Below are 22645 nucleotides of genomic sequence, written 5' to 3' on the forward strand. Positions count from 1 at the left end.
AAGGCAGAGACCTGAGGATTTTCCATGCCCCTTTTTATGAACTGCTGTGACAGTGCAGGCACTTCTCGGCTGTTTGTTCTCCAGGGGTCTGACTGCTTCTATATTTTGTCATTCTCCCCTGAGATGTACCATCACCGTCAAATACAGTGCTACAGCTTTAGAAAAGGGGACAGTAACAGCTGAAAAGGAAGATGAATTGTCACTTCTGTACGTTGGTGGCAGAAGGGAGCTGCAGTGCTGCAGGATGTGAAGGCAGAAGGGGAAGCCGGGGCTGCCTGAGCTGCAGGAATTTTCTAACCCTCTCACCCAGTTCATTGGTGACTCTAGAGAAGCAGCCTGAACTCTTACTCTTCCCCTACACTTCCAGTCAAGGGTGTCTTTCAGTGGGGAATTTAATCGGCTGCAGAAAGGTTATTATGTCTCTTTCGGGGTTTTCTACTCAATTCCTACAATATATAGCAAGAAAGTATAAAAAGACTAAATAATAACACACATATAATACATCTATCTCTATATAAAAGAATATAAAGGAAATATAAAGACTGCTATGTAGTGAGCAAAGTTCTTAAGCCCAATTTTGCAATAGGAATCACTTCACACCATCAACAGCTCTGCTCAGCCATTTATTTTGGACTGTTGAATCTTAAACTTTGCATTTCCAGAAGCGGCTCTTACTATTGTTGATACACATAGGCATTAATTCAGGATATAATGGGTTTTCATCTCCCAGGAGTCCAAATAGCATACGGTAGTGACTGGGCTGGATGTATGCACATGCAAGTATTTCACCCAGTGCCAAAATTTGACAGCTTGGAAGCAGAAGACATCCTCCTGTGGAAGGGTACAAGCAAAGCAGATGCATGAGCTGTTCAGGAGAGCATGGAGAACACTTCAAACCCTGTATGAGGTGAGCTGGTCTGCAGCATGGAGCAGATGCTGGGATCAAAGCCCTCTAATGGAAGGACAAACGCTTAGCTGAAACTAGCAAGACCCGCACCCGCAGTTATTTGTGGTGCTAGAAGGTGACAGTGGAAGAAAGAACGGCAAAAGAGAACTATCTCCACTCTGTGGCACTGATTTTTGAGGATCCTTTGAGGATCCTGTCAAAGTCAGGGAGCCCAGCTGGGAGAGGTGATGGGACCACATCGCTGTCTGGCCAATGGCTTATGAGACCTACACGTGGATTCACTTGTGTACGGAGAAAAGAGTGGAGACTGGCATCAGTTACAGAAGAAGGGAGCAGGCTTTTTATTGCAGTTAGCCCTCCAGTACCAGTTTCTGGAGGAATAACGTGAAATGTGAGCATACGGGTCTTCTAGAATCTACAAAAATGCCAAAGTCTAGCAGGACTCTCCAGCTCTCAATAGCCAAAGGCAACACCTTCCTTCCAGATCAGGGTTCTTCAGGACATCTGAAGGCTCTTAGTGCTGCAGCCTGCACCTTTAATCCAGTTAAGTTGGTCTTAAAATTGCCTAATATCAATCAGAGACTAAAAAGTGTCCTGACAGCAGTATAGATGGTGGCTGTGTTGACAGTCCCTTCTACGGGAGGTGGCTGCAGCCTGTGGTAAAATAAGCAAACAACCCAGAAACACATGCGGGGCACTTCTCTCCCACTCTGTAAATCTCCAGCCATTGGGGGTAACTGCTTGTCTCTGAGCTCCTCCAGTTAACTCATCTGCACTCTAAATCACGCAAAAGCCATCGAAAATCATAAGAAAATCTAAATAAATCATCATCAGAAACTTTGCTGCAGGCGTTCATTCCTGCAAGGATGTGACCATTTTAACACTTGTTAGGGTCATAGCACACAGCTGAGGAAATAGTCCTGGACAACTCTGCATTCCCAGGAGAATAAAACCAGAAGACAGAGAGAGTCACCCAGCAGGCAGTAGGAACAGGAGCAATGGTAGCATTACTTAACTATGTGCAATTTGCTCTCCCTATCTTGATTTAAATTACACTGCCAGAAGAGACTGACAGTGTCTGGAATCAAATTGCTTAGAAAAGTGCCTCTTCAGAGGGAGAGAAAAAAATGCCCAAATAACTTGAGTGCAAATGGTCTTGCAAAATGCCTATCGTGATCAGGGACAGCAGGATCTGCGGCTCGTGTTCTTTAGGATAATGCTCATGTAATTATGCTGAGCCAAATCCCTAATGCCCTGTTGTGAAGTGGGGGGGGTCACACCACTGACGATGCGACAGCACACACATCAGTCTGGGTCTCCTCTCCAGAGTTAGGGGAGGCATCATCAAACAAAAGTCTCTGAGCTCTTCCTGCTTCCTTCACTTCTCCAGGTCAGTGTGGGCTCTGGGGACCATCTTCAGGATGATGGGCTTCTTCGGTTGCATGATACCTTTTGTATCCAGAACCAGAGGGATCTTGAGCAGGAGGAAAAAAAAAAACCCACAAAAAATTGCCATGTCAGCTGGGAAAATATACAGTCATGACACCGACAGGACCCCTACAGCCCACATACATCTCGGTCACCCCTTGTTTTCAATGCATTTCCTAACTTACGGGTGTACATATAGCTATCACTGTTGCTTGTGCAAAACACCCACAAGCTGTGGTTTCATAGCCCTCAGCTCTTGAATAAACTGGTTAGTGAATCCTGACTTTTGCATGGCATGATCAGAAGAGCTTGGTGCACTGACCAACAGACTACACTGGAGGGAAAAGCAGCCAAAATCGATCCGGAGAGTTGCAGCTAAGGAGGGGCACGCAGTACCGTTTTGTTTAATGCTGAAGAGTGTCAGCGCTAAGGGGAGCTAGATCGTAATGGGAGCTGGAGGAGCAGTAAGCTCGCCAGCAAGAATGAAACTCAGATTGCTGCTCAGACTGAGTACCAAAGAAAAAGCATCCTCACACCGAAAAGCGCAGGGCTCCCATGGGGTATGCTGGAAATCTCAATAAAAAGGACATTGAAAGCAGGTGTTGGAGGGAGTCATTGTGCAAGGGAGGGAAGAGTGTTTTACCAGGTCTCCTCCATCGATTTGATGCTGCTGGTATTCCAGCCCTCCTTCTCCCCGTCAGGACAAGGCTGGTACACCCCCCGCCCGACAAGCTACATTAAAATCCTTGTATCCCAGTAAGCTTTGTTTCAGGAAATTTAAGCAATGTGGCTCAGAGCCCAATGTGCCATCAGCGGAGGAGTGAGAGGAGGCTGCAACTTCCATATCCATATTCCAAAGGGATGTTCAAGCACAGATTTTTCCCTCCTGCTCTGATCTGATGTACATGACATCTTCTGTAGAAAGAAGGGCTGAAAGAGCCCCATAAACCTATGGGCACCAATAATACAATACATATTTAACTTGCCTCCTTTTAATTAAAGGCAGTTATAAAAAGAATCAATTTTATGGATTGCAGAGGACTAGAAAAATGTCATTAGACTTGGGGGAGGGTGGATAGGTCACTGCATTGTTAATGGACTATTACAGTCTTTCACCTCCAGGTTACTAGTTGAGTTGCAATCTGAATCTGCAGAGATTTCCAGCTGAGCACCTGTGCCAAGTAATAATTTAATAAGGGTTTTTCCGTTTCTTACAACAAATGTCCTTTGAATACACTTGCTGCCCCCTTTGCTCTGATTTCTCCAGCTCTCCTCGTGAACGAAATGCATTAGTGCCACCTCCTTTTTGCAGCCGTCAGTGCAGAAAGCCGGGTGGGGGCTGGAAACCAGCACCAACCACAGTGCTACCCGCCTGTGAGCGACCAGGAGCTGCCGTGTTTTCGGGAGGGCCTGATTAACGTGGAATTTCCCACAGCCATGGCACTGACTTCGGGTCAGACAGCCCCAGCTTGTGGGGTCTGTCCCACCAGTACCGCATGTCACGTTCACTGGGATCCTGGGCAAAGCCAAAGCCTGCTGGGATCCTGCACAATCTCAAAGGGGGAGCAGGTCGCCAATTCAAATTTAGCTCAGATTGTGCTTGCTTGGAAATTGTCACCCTTCTGAGGCTGCCTGGTGGCCCACAGGAGATGAATTTTGGTGCCTTGGGATCTCTCACAGAGAGCAGCCATGCCTGTGCTGCAAAGCAGAGCTTTGGGGTGGCTGGGGGGATATATCCTCCCTGCTCTCTGGAGCAGGGTCTTCCTAAGCCAGGCCAAGGCAGCCTGGCCACGCAGCACAGGGGAACAAGCACCTCCTAGAGCTTCGGTGCCTCCAGAGAGAAGCAGAGGACTGCAGGGATTTCAGCCTGACGTATTCCAACATTAAAATTGCTTCTGTAGAGGCTTAGAAAAATATATCAGTAACTTGTGGTGAACCATTTAAATTAACTGAGGAGATTTAAATACAGTTATTCCCATATGCCACTCTAATCCACAGTGAAATCTTTCTCCCCGATCTCTGCGTGAAGTAGTAAAAGCCAAGTCTGCAGACAAGGTTCAGCAGTCCTGAAGTCTCTGCACTCCTCGGGGAAAAGAGGAATTTAATGTGCATGAGAGGAAGTTCCCTGCTTGTCCTGAGAGGTGCACAGGACCGTATCAGTGGGACTAAAGGGCAGATAATGAAACACATCCCATATCCTCACCGGAGTGTCTTTGCAGGTTCTGAATGAGAAGTTTTGCAACAGGACGACCACAGCAACTTTCACCATGAGGAGAGCAAACCTCATTCCTATGCAGTTCCTGGGGCCAGCCCCAAACGGCAGGAAGGTGTAGGGGTCAATAGACACTTTGCTCTCTTTGCTGAACCTGATTACAACCAGGAAAAAAAGTTAGAAAGAGCTGCTGTTCCAGCATGTGTCAGCTTGCAGGTCTGCAGCGATGAGGGGTCTAGGAAAGCAAAAGCTTTTTGTGTTTCTATGCGTGTTAGACAAACCCAGCTAAGCCCCTTATTTCTGTCTCAATAGATACATTATGCTCCTGCTTTTATCCTGCTGCTTGGAGTTGGTTGTGCCTCTCCAGGTGCATCAGGTGAACAGGGAATACCTGCAATATGCTAATGCATTTCATAATGACTCCTTTCTCAGAACTCCCTCTCAGCTCAAAAACTGAACCCAGATTTCAAACCCTAAACCACACAGGTCTACAGCTTCACGTCTTCCCTTTAGATCAAAGGACTGAGCGAACACAAAGACGTTCTCCCCCTGCGTGACTAAAGGCAGGGTTGCTTTTGAGACATGCCAGCCATTCCTCTCCTCATCATGAAAAACAGGGAAGAACAATCAGCTTCACAGAGAAATTTGTCGCTGAGCATTTTCAGTCACACTTCTTAGTGATCAGGTAGTTTTCATGTCAGAAAGCTTTTCATGCCTGGTGCATGAGGTCCAGGTACAAACCTCTGCCACGCTAAGTCAGCCACGAAGTGTCTTGCTACTGAGACACCAGCACATGCCTCTGATGAACTCCCAGCAAGACAAGTGATCCCTACAGAGCTCCTGTCCAGCTATCCATGCCTGGTTTGTCAGCTGGCATAAGCATGCAGCTACTGGAGCAACTGGTGTACCCTGCCCATTGCCAGAGTACCCTTATTTGTGTGGTTCCTTCTGCATTCGACCCCAGGTGACCATAGAGGTCCATAGGTGATTTCAGCAGCACCCATCTCCCTCCCTAACTTCTGCCTGATACTGCGCCATGTTTTGTTCTAAAGGTCGTCACATCCCCACAGCGGGGTTAGCTCCCTGGGGTACTGCAACCCCTGGTGCTAGGGCACAGATCTGGTCCTGCTCTCTCTGGACCAGCCCTCAGCATCTTCGTGGCCACCTGAAGCCCAGCAGGTCCAGGGCCCCCCAGGTCTGCTGTGGGCTATTGCCTCATTTCACAGGGTCCGACAGAGACTCCTAAGCAAGGATTGTTTCATGACTTGAGTTGAAAAATTAAGTTTTATTTCCTCCCTGTCTTTGCCCTTCCACTGCTGATTTGCACGGCATTGTGCCAGTCACCCAATGGTTCTGGTTTTAATATCTGCCCATAAACCCCTCAGTGTTACAGCTGCTGGGAGCTGCTCTCACTGTCGTTCCCTTCAATGCAGTTAATTAAATTCCATGCACAGTTTATGGATGTAGATCATAAAACTCCCCTCACGGTAATGCTGGGACTAGATGTCAGACAATGATAAATGCCTAATTTAAATGTTATAATCATGCATTCCCCACTTGTGCTGCCATTTCCACTCCCAGGGCCAAGGGTGAGTGTGCAGCTATTCCCCCCCTCCAGCCCTCACCTCTCAGGCCTGAACTCCTCCGGCTCCGGCCAGTATCCCGGGTCACGATGCAGCACATAGGCGGGGATCAGGACCACCATGCCCTTTGGGATAGTCACACTGTTGAGCTCTACTGTCTTTTTGCAGACCCTCTCAATACGGCCCACGGGGGGGAAGAGCCGGAGGGATTCGTTCACCACCATATCGAGGTACTCCATCTGCATGATGGTGTTGTACATGGGAGCAGCCTGGGAAGAGGAGTCAGGATGGCTGTGAACATGTGAACATGTCAATCCCCAGCACCACCTCCATGCCTCCCCTTCAGGTGTGGGAGACCAGGGGAAGGGGAGCTCAGTGCTCGCACCTCCTCCACTCCGTGTTGTTTCCAGCCTGGCTTTTGGCTCAGGGTCTCCAAGGCACAGGCGGGATGAACCCCAGCATCTCCCCACCCTCCTTTACCTTGTTGGGCAGGTTCGCATCGATCTCCTCCTGCAGTCGCTGCTGCACGTCAGGGTGGGTGGCCAGGTTATATGATATGTAACTGAGAGTGGAGCTGCTGGTCTCGTAACCGGCGAAGACGAAGATAAGAGCTTGGGCCAGAATCTCCTCATCACTTAATGCTGAAAAGAAGCAGAGAAGCACATGAAAGAAGCTGAAAACTATGGTCGTTAACCCTTGGGAATTCAGGATCCCACCCATCAGTCTAGGTAATGCTGATCATAACTAAACCGCTGCTAACCCTCTAGTACCACAACGGGGCATCTGGCACCGCTGTGCGGCCAGAAAACTGCCGTCAACATCAGTTAGTTTCTTTAAGAGCAGAATCAAAGTGTGTGCAGCCTAAGCCTGACTCAGAAAGTCTCTGCTGTCTTCTGGGATGGTGCTCTGAGCCAAAAAAACCCGACAAAAACAACCAAGAAAAAAAACAAAGGGGCACGTGCCAGGAAAAGGTAGTGATGAAGAGATGTCCAGCAGCTCCTCTGCCATGAGCCTCATGCTGCTGAGGCGTTAGCAGCTCTGAGCATGATGGGGCAGTGGCCATAAGGACAACAGAGGGTTTAACGCTGGCGCTGCTGTAGCATCCGAGCACTGCTGGGGTGCAGCCTGCAGTGCAGGGTGTCGTACAAACACCGCCCTGGCACCTCAGCAGTTTATAAGCATCCTGCCTTGATTGAGGTTGGTAGACTGGGGCTATGCCTTGGCTGAGCTGTTATTTTCTAAATCTAACAGTTTACCTAGGATGAGGAACAGAGATGAGCTCACAGATGAGCAAGGTACATGCAGCATCTGTGCTTTGTATGCTTTAAGAAATACAGCCAACGTAGCTGGCCTTCAGAGAAGATAAAATAAGAAACGGGAATAAGGAGATATTCACTATGTTTGCTCTTTGTTGCACAAACAGACCCCAGGATTTATCCCAGGAAATGGGATAAAATTAAATTTGGTTGATAAGTGTATCATTACAGCCCCACTACTGAGACCTTGGATCTCCTGCAGGATTATGACTGAAATCCTCTCCTACTTCCTTCAGCTGCCTGAGGCACCACCACACTTTCTGCCAAGAGGAGGACAGATCTCAGGACATACATTTGTACAGGTTGGTCTCGGCAGACTTGGAGCTGTCATGTGAGCTCTGCGAGTCAACCATGAGCTGCAGGAAATCCACCCGGTCCTGGGGAGAGACAGAGGCGGTCAGAGCAGATGGGAGTGGGGAGGAGGCAAACCAAAATCCTTGCTGAGACACCCGCTCCATTCCCAGCCCCAGCGGTGGGCTCACAGCTTCGCTGCACGCTGGGGGCCAGGCTGGAGACCCTCTACGAACACAGATACTTTCTCCACGTGGAATTTCAGGCAGGGCGTGTTACTGGCCCTCCCCAGGTTTGTTGAGCTGGGAGTTGGTATGCAGAGTTGACCATAAACTACGGCTTCTGAAGACACCACCAGGTCCCTCTGCACTCAGAAGGACAGCACAGTGAAGAGAAGAGGCCACCTGGGCAGGACTTACCGTGCTGCCGCCCTTTTCCCGTTCCTTCTTCATTTTTAGGAAGACGCTGCTGAAAAAGTTCGTGACCTCTGAGGGTAAGAGAGAGACATTCATCCTTTCCAGCACTGGGATAACGAAGGGAAACAGCACTAAAAGGAGAGAAAAGAACAACACAGTTTAGCTCAAAGGGTCCAAGAAACTCAAAACTGGCACAAAGCATAGAAAGGAGAGAGGTAATCTGGATCCTGACCCAAAAATTTGCTTTTTCTTGCCTTCAGTTCTCTTTTTACCTAACAATGGCTGGCGTTCAATAACACCTGAGAATTTCCTCTCTGTGTCACTACATAGCCACAATGCCACCCCAAGTGTAGCTCTCTGTGACAGAGCAGCTCTCCATCATGTCTCTGCTTGTGGGAGGATGCTGCAAAGAGCCACATGGGCTATACAAACCTTGACTGTGGTTTCCCTCAGGAAATATTTCCGCTGATCTTGTTAGGGTAAAGCTAATCCTGCAAAGTGCTGAGCATCTTCCATATGGCACAGAGGACTCAAAGCTACTAAGGGGACTACCAGGAAACGCAGGTGGTCACCACCTCCAACATCAATTCAGGGCTGTATGAGATGAGGTGTGTCATACCTAAGAATATGAACTTGGGGTCTAGGAAACTGAATTTGAGAAATTTCTTAATATTGGTGACAAAGGGGTCATTGGGGTTGCTCATGGAGTCAATATTCACACTGAAGGAAGTGCTGGCCACCACGTCCATGCTGTAGGCTCCAAAAATGCTAGGTAGAGAAGAAAAGAGAGTGAATGGGAGGAACCCAAACTGAGTTAGTGAGTAAGAGCCCATGTACAAACAATCCTTGAGAAGGGGAATCTCTTTTAATCAAGGACTCAGTGCAGAGTCCTAACATAGTAGGTCCTGTCCTGATTTGGCAGTAACCATCACTATATTCTCACAAATTTCCCCAGTTGCGTTCATCTCCCAATTTTTCTCAGTGCCAAAATCCTAGGCTGTAGTTGGAAAGCACTGAACTGCACTCCAGGGTAACAAAGACTGATTCCTGATTTCCATCTGTAAAAGAGATTTAAATGACATCCAAAAATACCACATCTTGAAGGGCTTCTGGAATGGGCCCTACTCCTTCATCAAAGTGCATCCCCAGTAAAATGAAATGGGGAACACGGCACAGCTACTGCGTTTGAGCAGAGCAGAGCACAGCAAGCCCACCGCTGAGGAACACACCATGCCCATGACCGCTATGGAGTTTGCCTCCAGAGTTGGCAAAGAATCTATGCCACAGCATGGAAAAGGCTCTCCAAAGCTGAACACACCATACAAACCCCTGCCTGTCAGCCCCACACAGGTACTCACTCCTTCATGGCCACGAACTCATCATTAGCCACTTTCTTCTCAATGTTTTTCACTAGTTTTTCACCATAGTGATTAATGATAGGGAACACCTGAAATGCAAACCGAAGCAGAAGGCGCTGTTGACTCTTGCATCTCCCCCAGACAAGGCTGGGCAGCTCCACGCTGCCATCGGCGACATGCCAAGTCTTGGGCACGTGGAGGAAGGGCAGGCAAGGGGAAGGTGTCATTTCCAGGCCTCAGACGTTGCTTTCTCTCATCTTAATCATCAGTCCACAGAGCTCATCTGACTGATTGAGCAACATTCTCCTCCCAAAATCCACACGCAGCTCCTATTCCAGCTGAGCATCCACTCCAGCTGGGAGTGACCATGGCTCCCGAGCGTGTGGAAAATGGGCACCCACAGTCTGAGCGATGTGCTCAGCAAGAAGAAAACACAGATCGTAGGGCCAATGGCTTCAGCTTGCAACACCATGTGTGCCATTTCACCCCCCACACCCTTCTCCTGGCCCCCTCCCATGGTGACAGAGAGCCACTGTGGTGCCAAACTGCATCCCACAGTGCAGGTGCTGGTGGATGTGGGTGCTGATGGATGTGGTCTTAACGAAAGGGGTGGCTTCCCAATTTGAGGGGAAGCTCTGCACTCAGGAACGGCCTAGTCCTCCTCCGGTTATTGATGCAAAGCACCAGTGGCCTCTGCTTTACCTCCTTCAGCTTCCCGCTGGTGAAGGTTGGGGACAGCACAGTACGAATCCTTTTCCACGTCTCATCTTCAGCGTTGAAGAGGGCTGACTCCAGGATCCCGTTGAGACCGAAGTTCTGCACAGGGAGAATGTTACAGCAGAAAGGACATGGTTATACAGGGAGATGGGTGGAGGTCTCCAGCCCCCTTCCACATGACAGAGATGCAAAAGAAGACCCCACCACAGAGTGTTGAGGTGGCCTCTGAAGTTGTACCAGCTCTACCTCAAACAGAAATGGAAACAATAATGTAAGAGTCATAAAGACATCAGCCCAGGGTACATCCAGGCTGATGTCCAAGCCAGAGTGGCCTCTATACCCCCCCTAGCAGAGTTCTGTTGTTGGTACCACCAATAAACCGCTGCACAATGGAGGACAACTACTTGCTGAAGGGCTCAGAGAAGGATAAAGAAACCAAGGAGAAACTCTTTCCTTCTTGCTGCATGTGCTCTGGAGCAGAGAGCAAAGCATGGAACCAGATACCTACCCGGCGATTGGTGAAAATGGTATAGCACTCTTTCACCAGGATGTTTTTGATGAGGACGGGGTCCAAAACAGCCAGCACAGGCTGCCTGCCATCAAAAATCCTAAGCCAAGAGAAACCCACGGTCAGTCCCTCGCTCATGGTCAGCTGGAGCGCCAGCAGCCTGCTTTGTCTGCGGCCAGAGCCATGCGCACCGACTGCTGGAGCCCAAAGGGTCTGGGCCAGCTGGGTCCCCTCTGACAAAACAGCCGAAGGGATGAGGCTGAAGCTGTTTTATTATGTAGTAAAACAGGAGAAAGGGAAAGAAGGTGCCAAACACAGACAGCATGAGCGTTTCTAGGAATGGTCTGTGGTATGAAGGGTTGCCAAAGCAGTGTGGGTTTAGATAAAAGGCGGCTTGTGCCACGACACTGATCCGCCGCACTTGGGCTGTCAGAGCTCTGCTGCTGCAATTGGTAGCTGGAGTCAATAAATCCACACCGAACAGCCCACCTGTGGGGTAAAGAGATTTCCCTGCCTGGCCTATGAGGCAACGAGAGGGGAAAAACTCATCTGTCTCCTCCATTTTCCAATCAACAGAGACAGAAAAACTTAAAAGCTGTGGTGTGAGCTAAAGGGCAGGGAGCCTTGGGCCACAGCCGAGGGAAGCTGCCATCTTCAAGAGGCTTGAGAACATTTAATCTGTCGAAAAAATGCGCTAGGTTTCCTGAAGCCTCCCAGGATTTTTTTTTTTTGCACAGTTTTGCTTCGGTTTGAGAGGTTCTCAGTAGAAGCACGATAAGAGGCCCCTGCACAAAACCAGCGCTGTGCAGGGAGTGGGGGGCTGGTTGAAAGGTAACTCCTGCCCCAGCTCTGGGAAAAGCCCAGACCGAGATGAAAAACACTGTGGCAGCCTGCAGCTTGCTTTCTGCTCCAGACAGACAGAAGAGCAGCTTCAAAGGCACAAGGCTCAGTTTGACACCGAGCAGTGGAGGTTATTTTCAAAGCTTAGGCAAACAAACGACCCTCCAAACTGGCCACCGCCATCCCAGCCCTCACGCTGTACTGCAGTCCCAGCAGGAGAGAAGCCCTGGAGAGATGGCTGGAAGACTTTCTCGGTGGTGAACCTGGATTTTCCCAAGCCGTCACTGCTGGAATTACAGTGCTGAGACACGGTAGCAACATACCTTTTCCCATTCTATTTTGGGGCCACGGAGCACCCCAAACAGGCAGTTTTGTTCTGCAGAATGAAACTCACCCCCAGATTTTGCCATACTTTTCAAAGCATAGCTGATCGAAATTCAGGACTCCCTGCAAAAGAAGAAAGGAGAAACGAACAGTTTGCCAGTGAAGAGCGATGAAAGCCGGTCACAGCTGGCAGAGCGGTGCATCCCACAGACCCACTGCAAGCAGCAGAGGTTGGGGGGTGCATGGCAGCTCAAAAGAGTTGCGTAGACACTTAGGGGACACTTGTGCTGGAGGGAAAAAATAGAGCAGAAAGAAAAAACCAAAAAACTTTCAACTTCCACTAGCCAACCTGAGCTAAAAATGTAAGGAAGAGAAGGTCTGACAGGGTGCACAGTTTGAGCATGAGCAGAGTCAGCAGGCAGGGCTAGATCCCGGGGTGTCCTTTCACCTTCAGCTCAAAGAGTTAGAGCTGCGATTGTCTTGTCCTCATGAGATTTTCCACTGCAGTTACTGAACCAGAGTGATGATGGCTTGTTTTGTTTTGCTTTGTTTCCTTTAAGGTTTTAACTGATAGTACATGTAAGGATAAAACTTATGGGACACATAACACTCACCATGCATCAACTAAACCATTAGTAAGAGACCGTGTGCATGCTGTAAACCCAGCAAACGCAAGGTAAAACACCTTTTTTGCTGAAGCTAATGCATTTTGTTCTCCATTTGCAGTCAGGTACCTGGGACCAGCTACTACCTAGTTGTTTGGTAATGTTGGGTAACTTGATAATATCTTTTTTTTATTTAGAAATCTATTTGTCTTGGCTTAGTCTCAGGCTGGCCCAACAGCAAGTGGCTGGATGGGGCATTGCTGGGGTTAGTTCAGCCTGTTCACAGGCATGACAAAAAGCAGAAAGAACCATGCAGGTCTCAGAAATTAGAAGTCTGAGGCATATGTCCAATATTTTTTGTTTGTTTGTTTCCAACAGTACTTCAGCTGCTGGGGAGCAGGTAGAAATCCAGGGAGAAACTAATAACTTAAACTACAAAGCAGTTGAAAAACACAGCACGCCTCATCCAGGCCAACCTGAATTTTTGTGTTCTCTGTGTGTCCAAAGAGCTTCCTACCTGAAAGCATCATTTCCATCCGACTGAATCAAGGGCAGAGGAAAGAGATGCCCAAAGGATGGAAAAAACAACACCAGCTACAAGTAAGAATCTAAGGCAGATATGGAACAACAGCTGCCAGTACTTACATGCCGGTACGCCAGGAAAGTTCCCAAAAATGGCAGAGGCCGTGGGCCGGGAATGCCCAGCTTCTTGAAGGTCTGGAAAGGCCATATCCCATAGCTGCCAAGCAAAAAGCATGTGAGATGCATTTATGCAATGAAAAAGAGAAGATTATTCATACTGAGCGCAGTGAACAGCTTCAACAACTTGTTCCTGCTACCCAGAGAAAGCTGACATCATGGAGCAGCAGCCCTGCTGAGGATACTCTCTTCCTGCAGCAAGTGCAGGATTACTCGGGGTCTGAGATAATTTGGGGTACATTTTGGTACAAGGGCTGAAAGGAGCTGCAGCCCAGCCTTGGCAAACTCGCTGTGCTCGCTGGGCACATCGGCCATGCCTGGGGGCCTCATGCAGTTCCCCCCATCAGACAGCTGTCGCTCAGGGGACTGGGGAGAGGTCTCAGAGGGATGAGGTTCTCCAGCTGAGACCTGCCCCTGTGTCTGGCTTTGCAAAGCCCTGCTGCAATGCTCAGGTAGAGCCACAGTAGCACAGCAGCCTTGCAGGGACATAAATTACAACAGCAAAATTAAGTTTTTGCCCGTATAGCTCACTACAGCTCCCCTGAGCGACATCAGCAAAAAGGGCAATTTTGCCAACATAACTATTTAAGTGGGGGCTTCTGCTGGCACAGGCAGACACAGACATCACCCACTGCCCTGCTCCCAGCCTGCAGAGCCCAAGGACACCCTGTCGCCTTTGCAGCCAACAAGAGCTCGCTGCGGTTACAAATGTGGAAGTTACTTTTCCTTTTGGATCTGCTGAGAAAAGCAAGAAAGTCAAGAAGTTCCCTTCTGCTTCCCTCCCCCCCCCAGCCCAGCTCCCTCCTTCCCCTCCAGCTGGCGCAGGGAGGGCACGGGGAGCCCTGCAGCCCCCCTTTATGAGCCCTGGCTCTGCCCCAAAGGTACTCCAGGAAAACTGAGGATGAGTTTTTAACACTAATTCATGAACTTGGGCACTTCATTCCAAGGATGATGGCCTCAACCCCCTCCCCAGCTGCAGGCACAGGGTTCTGCTCCTCCCTGTCACCCTGGGGGACCAGCCTCTACTTACAGGACCAGAAGGCTAAGGAAGATGATGAGGAGCAGCCAAGTGACAAAAGAAAAGTTTGGCAAGAGATCCATTGTGTCTCCCAGCCTGCCCTGAGAGCGTTTATCTCCTGTGAAGCCACAGCCTCTGTTTATGAACCTTTTCCCCCTGGCCTTTAGGCACAGCCAGCTCACATGACAGGGGAGGAGATGTCTTGTTTGCTGGGTTGCTCAAACTCTAACCCTTGGGCAGTTTTCTCCCTGGATTGGGCTGCCAACAAGATGCCCAGCCCCACAAATCTAGAGATTGGAAACTGCTGAGACGACAGTTTTTACAAGAGGAAAAGGTAGCAAAGTTTGCCGGCTGCCTTAACTTCTTCCACCTGCCTCTCTCCTGACAGCCACGAGCTTCACGTGGGGCTGAGGGGGGCCCTGGCTGTTCCTGCAGCAGCAGTGATGCTGAACCAGACTTGCTCCCCCTTAGCCTGTCCAGTTTTGCTTTTGCTGGCTTCATCGCTTTTACTGAGGGGTATAATCAGGAGGGCCAAGGAACTGCTGCTGTCCTTCCCCCCACTCCCCTCCTCCGTCTCCTGCCGGATTTCTGGCTGTGCAGATATACCTTCCCTTGTGCCTCCCATCCCCATTTACCATTTTATTTAGGGTTCAGGAGGAAGGGGCTGGAGGAGACAAACCTGCCAGGAAACACTTGCCCAGGCTGAAAGGGCTCTGTTATCCTCAGGCAGAGCCCTCTGGACCTCAGGCTCAGTGGGGAAAAGCACTGGGTCCTGTGACGGCACAACCTTGCTCACACCCCAGCCGATGGGAGCTCTGCCTGGTGTCCCACCAGATCGGTGGCTTTGCTGCCAGCGCCTCGAGCCCCAGGAAGCTGCCAGGGCATGGGCACGTGGGCAGGAGGTGCTGAGGACGCAGCCATCTGCTGGCATGGTGAGCACTGCGCTCGCAAGGAGGTCAGCCAGCACCGGCGCTCCCCAGCCACAGCATTTAGGGCTGGGTTCCCCTTTCCCTTTTGCCCCAGGTTGCACAAGATGACTTTTGATATTTGGCTGTAGGCAGCTCAGCGGCCCCCCCAGAACACCCACGGGACCTGCTGCTTTCTGCTGGAGAGGGAGGGAAGGTGCATTACACCCTGCGTGCAGTGCAGCCTCCGGCCAGTTTACTTACAGCGTGTGCAAACTCCCCGTGCCAGTGGGTGGCTGTGGGGATGGATCAGGACATGGTCTCCTTTGTCCCCATCACACCAGGAAGGGCCACGAGTCTCCTCTGTGCTGTCCAGTGCGGTCCCCTTCCCTGTGTCCCCTGAGGCCACCAGTAGACTCACACGGCCAGGAGGGAACCAGACGCAGCTGAGGGACCCACGCGCACACCACGCTCCCCAGCACCAGGCATCGTGGTTGTGCCTTTGGCACACTCAGCCTTGAAGAAACCCAAGTGCTTCTGCAATCACCTGCCAGTCAGTGCAGGCAGATCACACGCGGCCGTGCCCACAGGCCAGCAGTATTTTTTTGCCCCTGCCCAAATATTTATTTTGCCTCATAAAACACATCAAGCCACCAGTGAGTCCAGAGGTCACCTCCACACCCATGTGGCAGAGCCGGGTGGCAGTGCTGCTGTTTTTGGTAGGACAACATCTCAGATGTGCCCAGCTTCACAGTGATTCACACAATCACTGGCTGGCGGTAATCAATTAACCAGTTTAGGGAGGAGGTGCATGCCTGATTCCTGCTTGCCCAGGCTGCTCTGAAGAGCTGAACCCCGGCAGCATGCTGTGGCACGAACCTTAGTCTCCATTTTATGGGGTCTCCCCCTCAAAAGACACCTTGAAGTGGTCACACCCTGGGAGTTATCCCTTGTTGTTGCATCCACAGGCTGGTTCTCCCCCTTGCAGCATCCCATGCCAGAGGGCCATCAAGAACAGTGATGAGAGGCTGGAGGTGCTGGGGCAGCGGCTCGCCAGCTGGGATTAGCTGTATTTCTTCCCCTGCACAAACCCTTTGGTTTCTCAATAAGCTCTGCTAACAGCCATGGCCATTTGGCAGCAGGAAGCGGGTTCGTGGGTCAGTATTTTCTCCTCTCTTCAGACAGAAACTGAGGCAAAGCCAAACTTCAGAGGAGAACAAGGAAAGAACACATGCCAGGAGCCTGCTCGTTTGTCCAAAGCAGTTTTAAGCAGGAGCAATCTACTGATCAAGAGGTGACACTAAGGAGAAAATGGGGTGCAGAGCCCTATTGAACCTTTCAGTGCTCCATCACACAGCTGGGCAGGGGGGACAGTGACACATCACCCTGACCCATTTCACATCAGGAGCACTTCCCGGCAGCGACACGCTCTGCTAACCTCCCCATGACCCTACGGTGATGAAGCGGTGAGCTCCGAGGAGATGCAGGCTGGTGGCGGGGATGTTACCGCGTATGGCTGCTGCCGCTTGGCCCTGCAGCATCCCTGATGGCAGCCACAGCCATGGGGTGCGCGTGTGGCTGGGGAACTTCTGCAAACTCCTTATGCACCAGAGATTTTTTCTCTTTTTTTTGCATGTCTCTTGGAGTGCTGCTGTCTCCCTAGCTCCACAGATTTTGGAATATCATAGCTGGTAAAAAGTCCACCCCGCAGCCAAAATTGCTACTGCAGCTCAGAGCTGCAGGTGGGCAATCCTGAACGTTCATTGTTGCATAATTTTATACAAATTGAATGTATTAAAGTGATGCTTTTATACTTACGCAGCCTTTTGGACCAAATGCAATGGTATTACAGAGAATATTTTTTTAATGTGAGTATCACTGAAACAGCACCCAGGAGGGGTCAAGCAGAGGGGAAGGCTCTCCACATCATCTCTCCTGGCAACATTTCGAGGGTTTTAGCATTGTGGGCAAGCAAACCACACAGCAGCGCTGCAGGTGAGACTGCTGCAGCATCCCAGCAACTTGTCTAAGAGAAAAGGAGAAAGTTGCTCAAGTTTAGGCGACACAGCTCTTGTCTGTCCAAGGCTGATGACTCAAGAAAAACCTCTTGTGGTACGGAAAGGGGGAGCAAAGACTGCTCCCCACCATGCTCGGGCAGCAGATGGGCTAAACCAAGTGAAAAATAGCAGCAGCAGCAGCAGTGAGCTGACATCAATGCTTCTTCTAATTTCACCTGTTTCACAAAATTGTCACTTCTTCTCCCCCCTCTCCCATTTCGGGTAATAACTTGTTTAATAGGAAATGTCTCTGAGAGCTGTTAAACCCCATCGGTAAGAGTCACATCAGCGGCCAGTGACCTCTTCGATGCACTGGGCTGCGGGCATGGTTATATATTAGAAGACAGAGATGGTTTACAGCCCTAGTGATGTCTCTAGGGTTAATTAATGATCTGTACCTGTGGAGGACCCAGAGTGGTCCAAAAGGAGCCTTCTCCTCTGGGTCATGAGCAGAAGTGGCCTCAGCCCCTCTGACATCACCCTTCTAACTGACACCAACACAGTGCCATTGCTTTCCCCATTAATAAGAAAACCCAAGAAGTCTGAAGAGGCTTGCAGAAGCCCTGGGGTTATGCACAATGCTATAAAAAGACTATGTATTCTCATACCCTGGGGAGAGGAGGGGTTACTCAGTGTGACCTCCACTTCCCACCATGGCAGGGTCTCCCGTAGTGGTCCCATGCTTGTCTGCTGGCCACCATGTGGTCTGTTGCACTGTGGTGGCTCCTGGCGTATTTGTTCCTGCCACTCCACCCCAGCAACAATCCTGGCTCAATATTAACTTGCACGCTATCTACCGCTCCTTATCGCAGCAGTGGCAGGGCGCTTGGTTTTCACGCATCAGATGCTTTCCCTGTGTTTGTGTTACTGTCATCAAGGAACAGAGCATCCTTCCACTGCGGTCAGCACCCTGCGCTCCTTGGCGCGGAGAGGGGACAGGTGGCCAAGCAAAGTAGATAGGTGGAGATTGAAAAGCTGATGGTCACCATGGTTAACACAAACAGAAGGGGATTTGAGCTGTGATATTTGGCTGCAGTCACTGGTAGTGTCACAGCTGTAAAAACGGAACAATACATCTTAGAGAAACTGGGGAAACGACAACTGAATTGATGGGGCGTAGATGATGTTATTAAACTTCATGCGGAATTTCAGAGGAGTGGGGCTGACAAACAAAAACAAAAACCCCTTGTGTTTGTAAAAACTCCCGGAGAGACAGGTACACAAACCTATTAAACTACACAGTCCTCCGCAAAGGAGAGGTGATTTTACCACTGTCTGGTCAGTGGAACTGAAGGAGGCCAAAGGGAGAGAAGTCCTGCGTGGATGCTGACCACCAGGTAGAAGACCACCCCCAGGAGACACATGCTTTGCTCCATCTCAGGCTTTTTCTTCAGCTGTTGTACCGTAGACTCAAAGACTTTCCTTTCCTTCACACGCTATGGAAAAAGTCATGTTGTAACACACAACGGTCTTCTAATAGACATAGCAAAATGTCAGCCCGGTTAAAACCAGGCTTTTATTCACCGATTGTCCCATCTTGAACAGTTCTCTTCTTATGTTCCTCTCGTCCCACAAATGGGATCACGAGCTGTTTATTTCTGGCTCTTCATTACAAACCTTGCTCTCAAATGAGCCTCTTGAAAGGACTAAATGGGAAAGCACCAGATGTACGACTTCCTCAAAGAGCTCCAGCAGCCAGGGAATGACCGAGGGCTGGCACCGGTTCCTGCCTGCCTGCTCACCGAGCCCGAAACCACGCAGTGCTTCATGCCTGGGTATTTCTGAGACCTCTGCAGAGCAAAACCACCACATTGCTCCTTTCATCCAGCACCGCTGCTGAATGCTGCTGAAGCGTCGGCAGCTGAAACCCATCTCCCTTTCACTCTTTTATAATTTCTGAGCAAGGATGGAAAATTATAAGCTACAGCCAGTGTTACAGCATAAAGCCCATTACAGAAAGCACGGAGGGAGCAGTGCTGTGCACACTCGGACACCAGCTCCTTCAAGGACAGCCTCTCCTTTGCCTGTCTCGCATTGTACCAGAGAAGAACTGTCTTTTCAGACCTCCCAGCTGGTAGCTCAGGCTCACTTGATGAAGCAGCCAGCACTTTCCAGCAAGTGAAGTGGCACTGCAATATTTGCAATGACCTCAATTTCTGCTGAGCCTCATCCAAATCAGAAGTCAAGCCAGAAGAAAAACCAAAATAATGACATGGCCCTGAAGACATCAGCTTTAAACACATGATGTACAGCCCTTTCTACCATAATCCCCCTACTTCTAAGCCCACCCTATCTCACAAAGACACATGTTAAATAGAGCCCGGCGGGTGCTATTTAGAGTCGGGATCTCTGCTCGGTCAGAGCGGCATCACTGCCCAACGGCAGTTTGGCCCATTGCTCCTGTCCCTGGCATCTGGGCTCTGGTCGTTTTTTCCGGGCACACCCCAGGTACGGACCAGGGGCTGTTTGGGTTGTGATTCACACAGCGTCACGGGCTCCCTGTCAGCGGGTGCTGATGCAAACCATCCCAAGCATGCCTGGGCACAGTCCCTCCCAAGAATCCAAGCAGGTATGGCTGGAGGCTTCTCACTCAACCTCACCGGGAGGATTTTTTTACAGCAACTAAAGTGAGGCATTTGGCCGGTTGGATTAGTCCTTGCTTGTTTCACGAAACAGGTTTCATTAAAAATAACTATCTTCTTCTCGCTTCTTTGATTTCTTCTGTGATGTGGAGACAGCTACAGATCAGTGGAAGTGTCCTCATCGATCACCCTGGATGGTTTTTGCTGGATGGAGGATTGAAATGCTGAATCCTTCCTCTGCCAGCCCTTTCCATGGTGGGGGGTAAAACATTTCCTAATTTCCATCAAGTTACATGAGGTTTAATCCCAGAGGATACAGTCTCCTGGCAGATTAAGTCATAGTCTCATAAATCAGTCTGGAAATCTGCCCTGCTTCATCCCAAATTTTCCATAGTTCATCTTCTCTGATGACTCTAATTGCCCCGCTCCTTCCTTGCCCCCCACCTCTGGGGTGTTTATTCTAGTCAGATCCTCTTGTACACACATAAAAAATAACCCCAATTTTTTTTTTTTAAAAGTTTGTATTTACAAGTTGAGTCTTGTGCTGTCGGAATTAGACTCTAATTAGGTCAGTCATGTTCCCCTGGTAGGGTAAGAATGATAGCGCTGGAAAACAGACAATTTATCGAGATCCAAAAATAACTCATCCTGATGTTTTGTAAGAAAACAGTGTTTTCTTTGCCCTGCACTGAGGACATTTGGAATTGAGGCCACTTGGGCACAGGGATACCAGCCACACAGACTGCAGCTTGGTCCCACAGGCAAAGCCAGTCTGTGCCTCAGTTTCCCTCTACCAAAGGATATTAATCTTGCCCAATTTGACAGGGCTGTGGCAAGGTCACCTGTGTTTGTAAGGCATTTTATCACTCTTGGCACAAGGCCCCAGGCTATATTACACACGCTTTTTTCCCCGGCCTTGCCTTTTAGCCTTATTTGCAGCAGCGTTTGGAGCACACAAAGTGCAAGCATCCGCGTGAGCTCAGACTGCCAGGGCTCAGGGTGAGGAAGGAGCCCATGGCTGTGTGCACTGCTGCTTTGCCAGAACGCCTATCCCAACAGCCCCTGGCAGTTGCACAATGCAGGGAAGTACCTTCGAATGACGCTGCGGACGTTGGTCCCTTCTTCCTCCGAGACACCCTCAGTCGCTGTCACGCACCGACGCTTTGTGCTCGCTCGCTTCCCCGCGGGCGGGTGCAGATTCTCTGATTCTGCAAATGATTTCGCGGGTTTCAGTGCTGCTGAGAGATTTGCCTGGTAAAACCTCACAGAATGGCTCCACGCACCAGACTCAGCTGGTTTAGGATTATCTTAACTCATTAACAAATGGTGATGAATATGCCAATTGCCTACTTAATGAAGGTCTCTACTGGCCTGGGAAGTCAGCAGCCACATCACAGTGGTTTAGAAGCACATGCCCCGCATTTCCAAGGAAACAAGACAGCAAAGCAAAAGGACTCCTCTTCTTGGGGCACAGTAGAAATGAACAAATACATGTGATCAGATAAAGTTCCTTTCGATCTGGTGGGAAATGCCGGTTTGAAATGAAAATAATTGGTGAGGCAAGAGGAGGAGAGAAAAAAACAAAACCCAACAAGAAGAAGCAGGCTTGAAAAAAAAAGAAAATAAAAGGGGCAAGGAGAAAAATAAATAACCCTGCAGCAAAAACACAGAGGGAAGAAGAAGAAACAAATAAGACAAATAAGGAGGAAAAGGGTCAGTAATGAAAGCCCAGATTACTCAATTCAGTCAAACCATTGCTTGTGCTGTTTGGGGCAGGGTGGGAAGCCAATCCGTTTTCGCTGGTATTGTTTAGGCTACAAATGCTGTGGCACATTTCCCATCCACTCCCGTGTTTCTGTCCATACTCCAATCCCAACCACAAAAACATATGCGGAGGAAACATGTCCTGCAAAGAGTAAGGGCTGGAAGTGGGAGGACGATACACTTTGGAGCCGACTGACCTCAAAAAAGCACTTCTGCTTCTTATGGCAATTTTGCAGAATAATGTCTCATTCATGAAATGCTGTGGTGTGAGGATTTTCATCTTCAAAATGGGTACATTGGTACCTCTGGGTTATTACAAGCTACCAGCCGCAGAGGGCTGCCTGTATTTATACAACATTGCATTATTTATAATACCCCTTTCAGAAGTAGGAGAATATGAGTTCTTTCCTTAGCAGTTTGACTTTTTTTTTTTTTTTTTAATCTCCTCCCTCTCCCACTTGGAAAACATTGATTTCTCGCCCTCATTTCTCCCACCAGAGCTGTAGCCGACCCGACTGTGTTTAGTTTACTTCTCCGGGCCAGATGCTCAGACGGTGAAAAGCACCAGCCACCACCCTGGAATAACAGAGCTGCCCTGACTGCCACCAGCTGGGATCGGGTCCAGCCTCCCCAGCCCCAGCACATCTGTGGGATGAGGGAACCCATTATGGGATGTGGTAACCCATTAACAGCCGCTACAATACTGCAGGGGGGGGGAGAAATATTATTTGCAGGAGGATGGAGGCATACAAAATGTTGGCCCCACAGGCTTCCAGGTTTCCATTTCTGAATGGGTTTTGACTCTCCTGTATTAAGGATCTGGAGGAAGTTTATCACTGCAGAATAACGCAATATTTAGGGGCTGGTCAAATTTTGGGTGGAAACTATTTGAGAGTGTCAGTTGAGCTGAAAAGCAGCAGGAGTTATAAGATTTTACAGTCCAGAACTAACAGTGAGGAATTTCAGCCTGGGTTACATTTTCACTGTCCTGAGCTGTTAACTCGTGAGCATGCTGGCAAGACATCCAGAAACTTCTTCAAGCCAAACATAACAGAAAAGGCTGGAAAAGATTTTTTTTTCCCCTCCCCAAAATAAATGTACCGAGGACACACACA

At 49.5% G+C, this 22645-nt stretch overlaps 1 protein-coding gene across 1 annotated transcript; it reads right to left on the reverse strand.

Annotated features, from left to right (window-relative positions):
• Window positions 1-1224: 1224 nt before the first annotated feature.
• On the reverse strand, window positions 1225-14394 carry LOC102049918 (cytochrome P450 3A29-like). Its single transcript, XM_005435644.3, has 13 exons — window positions 14235-14394; window positions 13151-13244; window positions 11971-12023; window positions 10737-10836; window positions 10214-10327; window positions 9512-9600; window positions 8773-8921; window positions 8157-8284; window positions 7739-7823; window positions 6611-6771; window positions 6173-6399; window positions 4539-4701; window positions 1225-2381 (listed from the first exon to the last, which is right to left on the reverse strand). Exons 1-13 carry the CDS (start codon window positions 14303-14305, stop codon window positions 2286-2288), a joined length of 1530 nt encoding a protein of 509 aa, XP_005435701.1. The 5' UTR covers window positions 14306-14394; the 3' UTR covers window positions 1225-2285.
• Window positions 14395-22645: the final 8251 nt, after the last annotated feature.

The sequence above is a fragment of the Falco cherrug genome, chromosome 4 (genome assembly GCF_023634085.1).
Source record: "Falco cherrug isolate bFalChe1 chromosome 4, bFalChe1.pri, whole genome shotgun sequence".
Classification (NCBI taxonomy): domain Eukaryota; kingdom Metazoa; phylum Chordata; class Aves; order Falconiformes; family Falconidae; genus Falco; species Falco cherrug.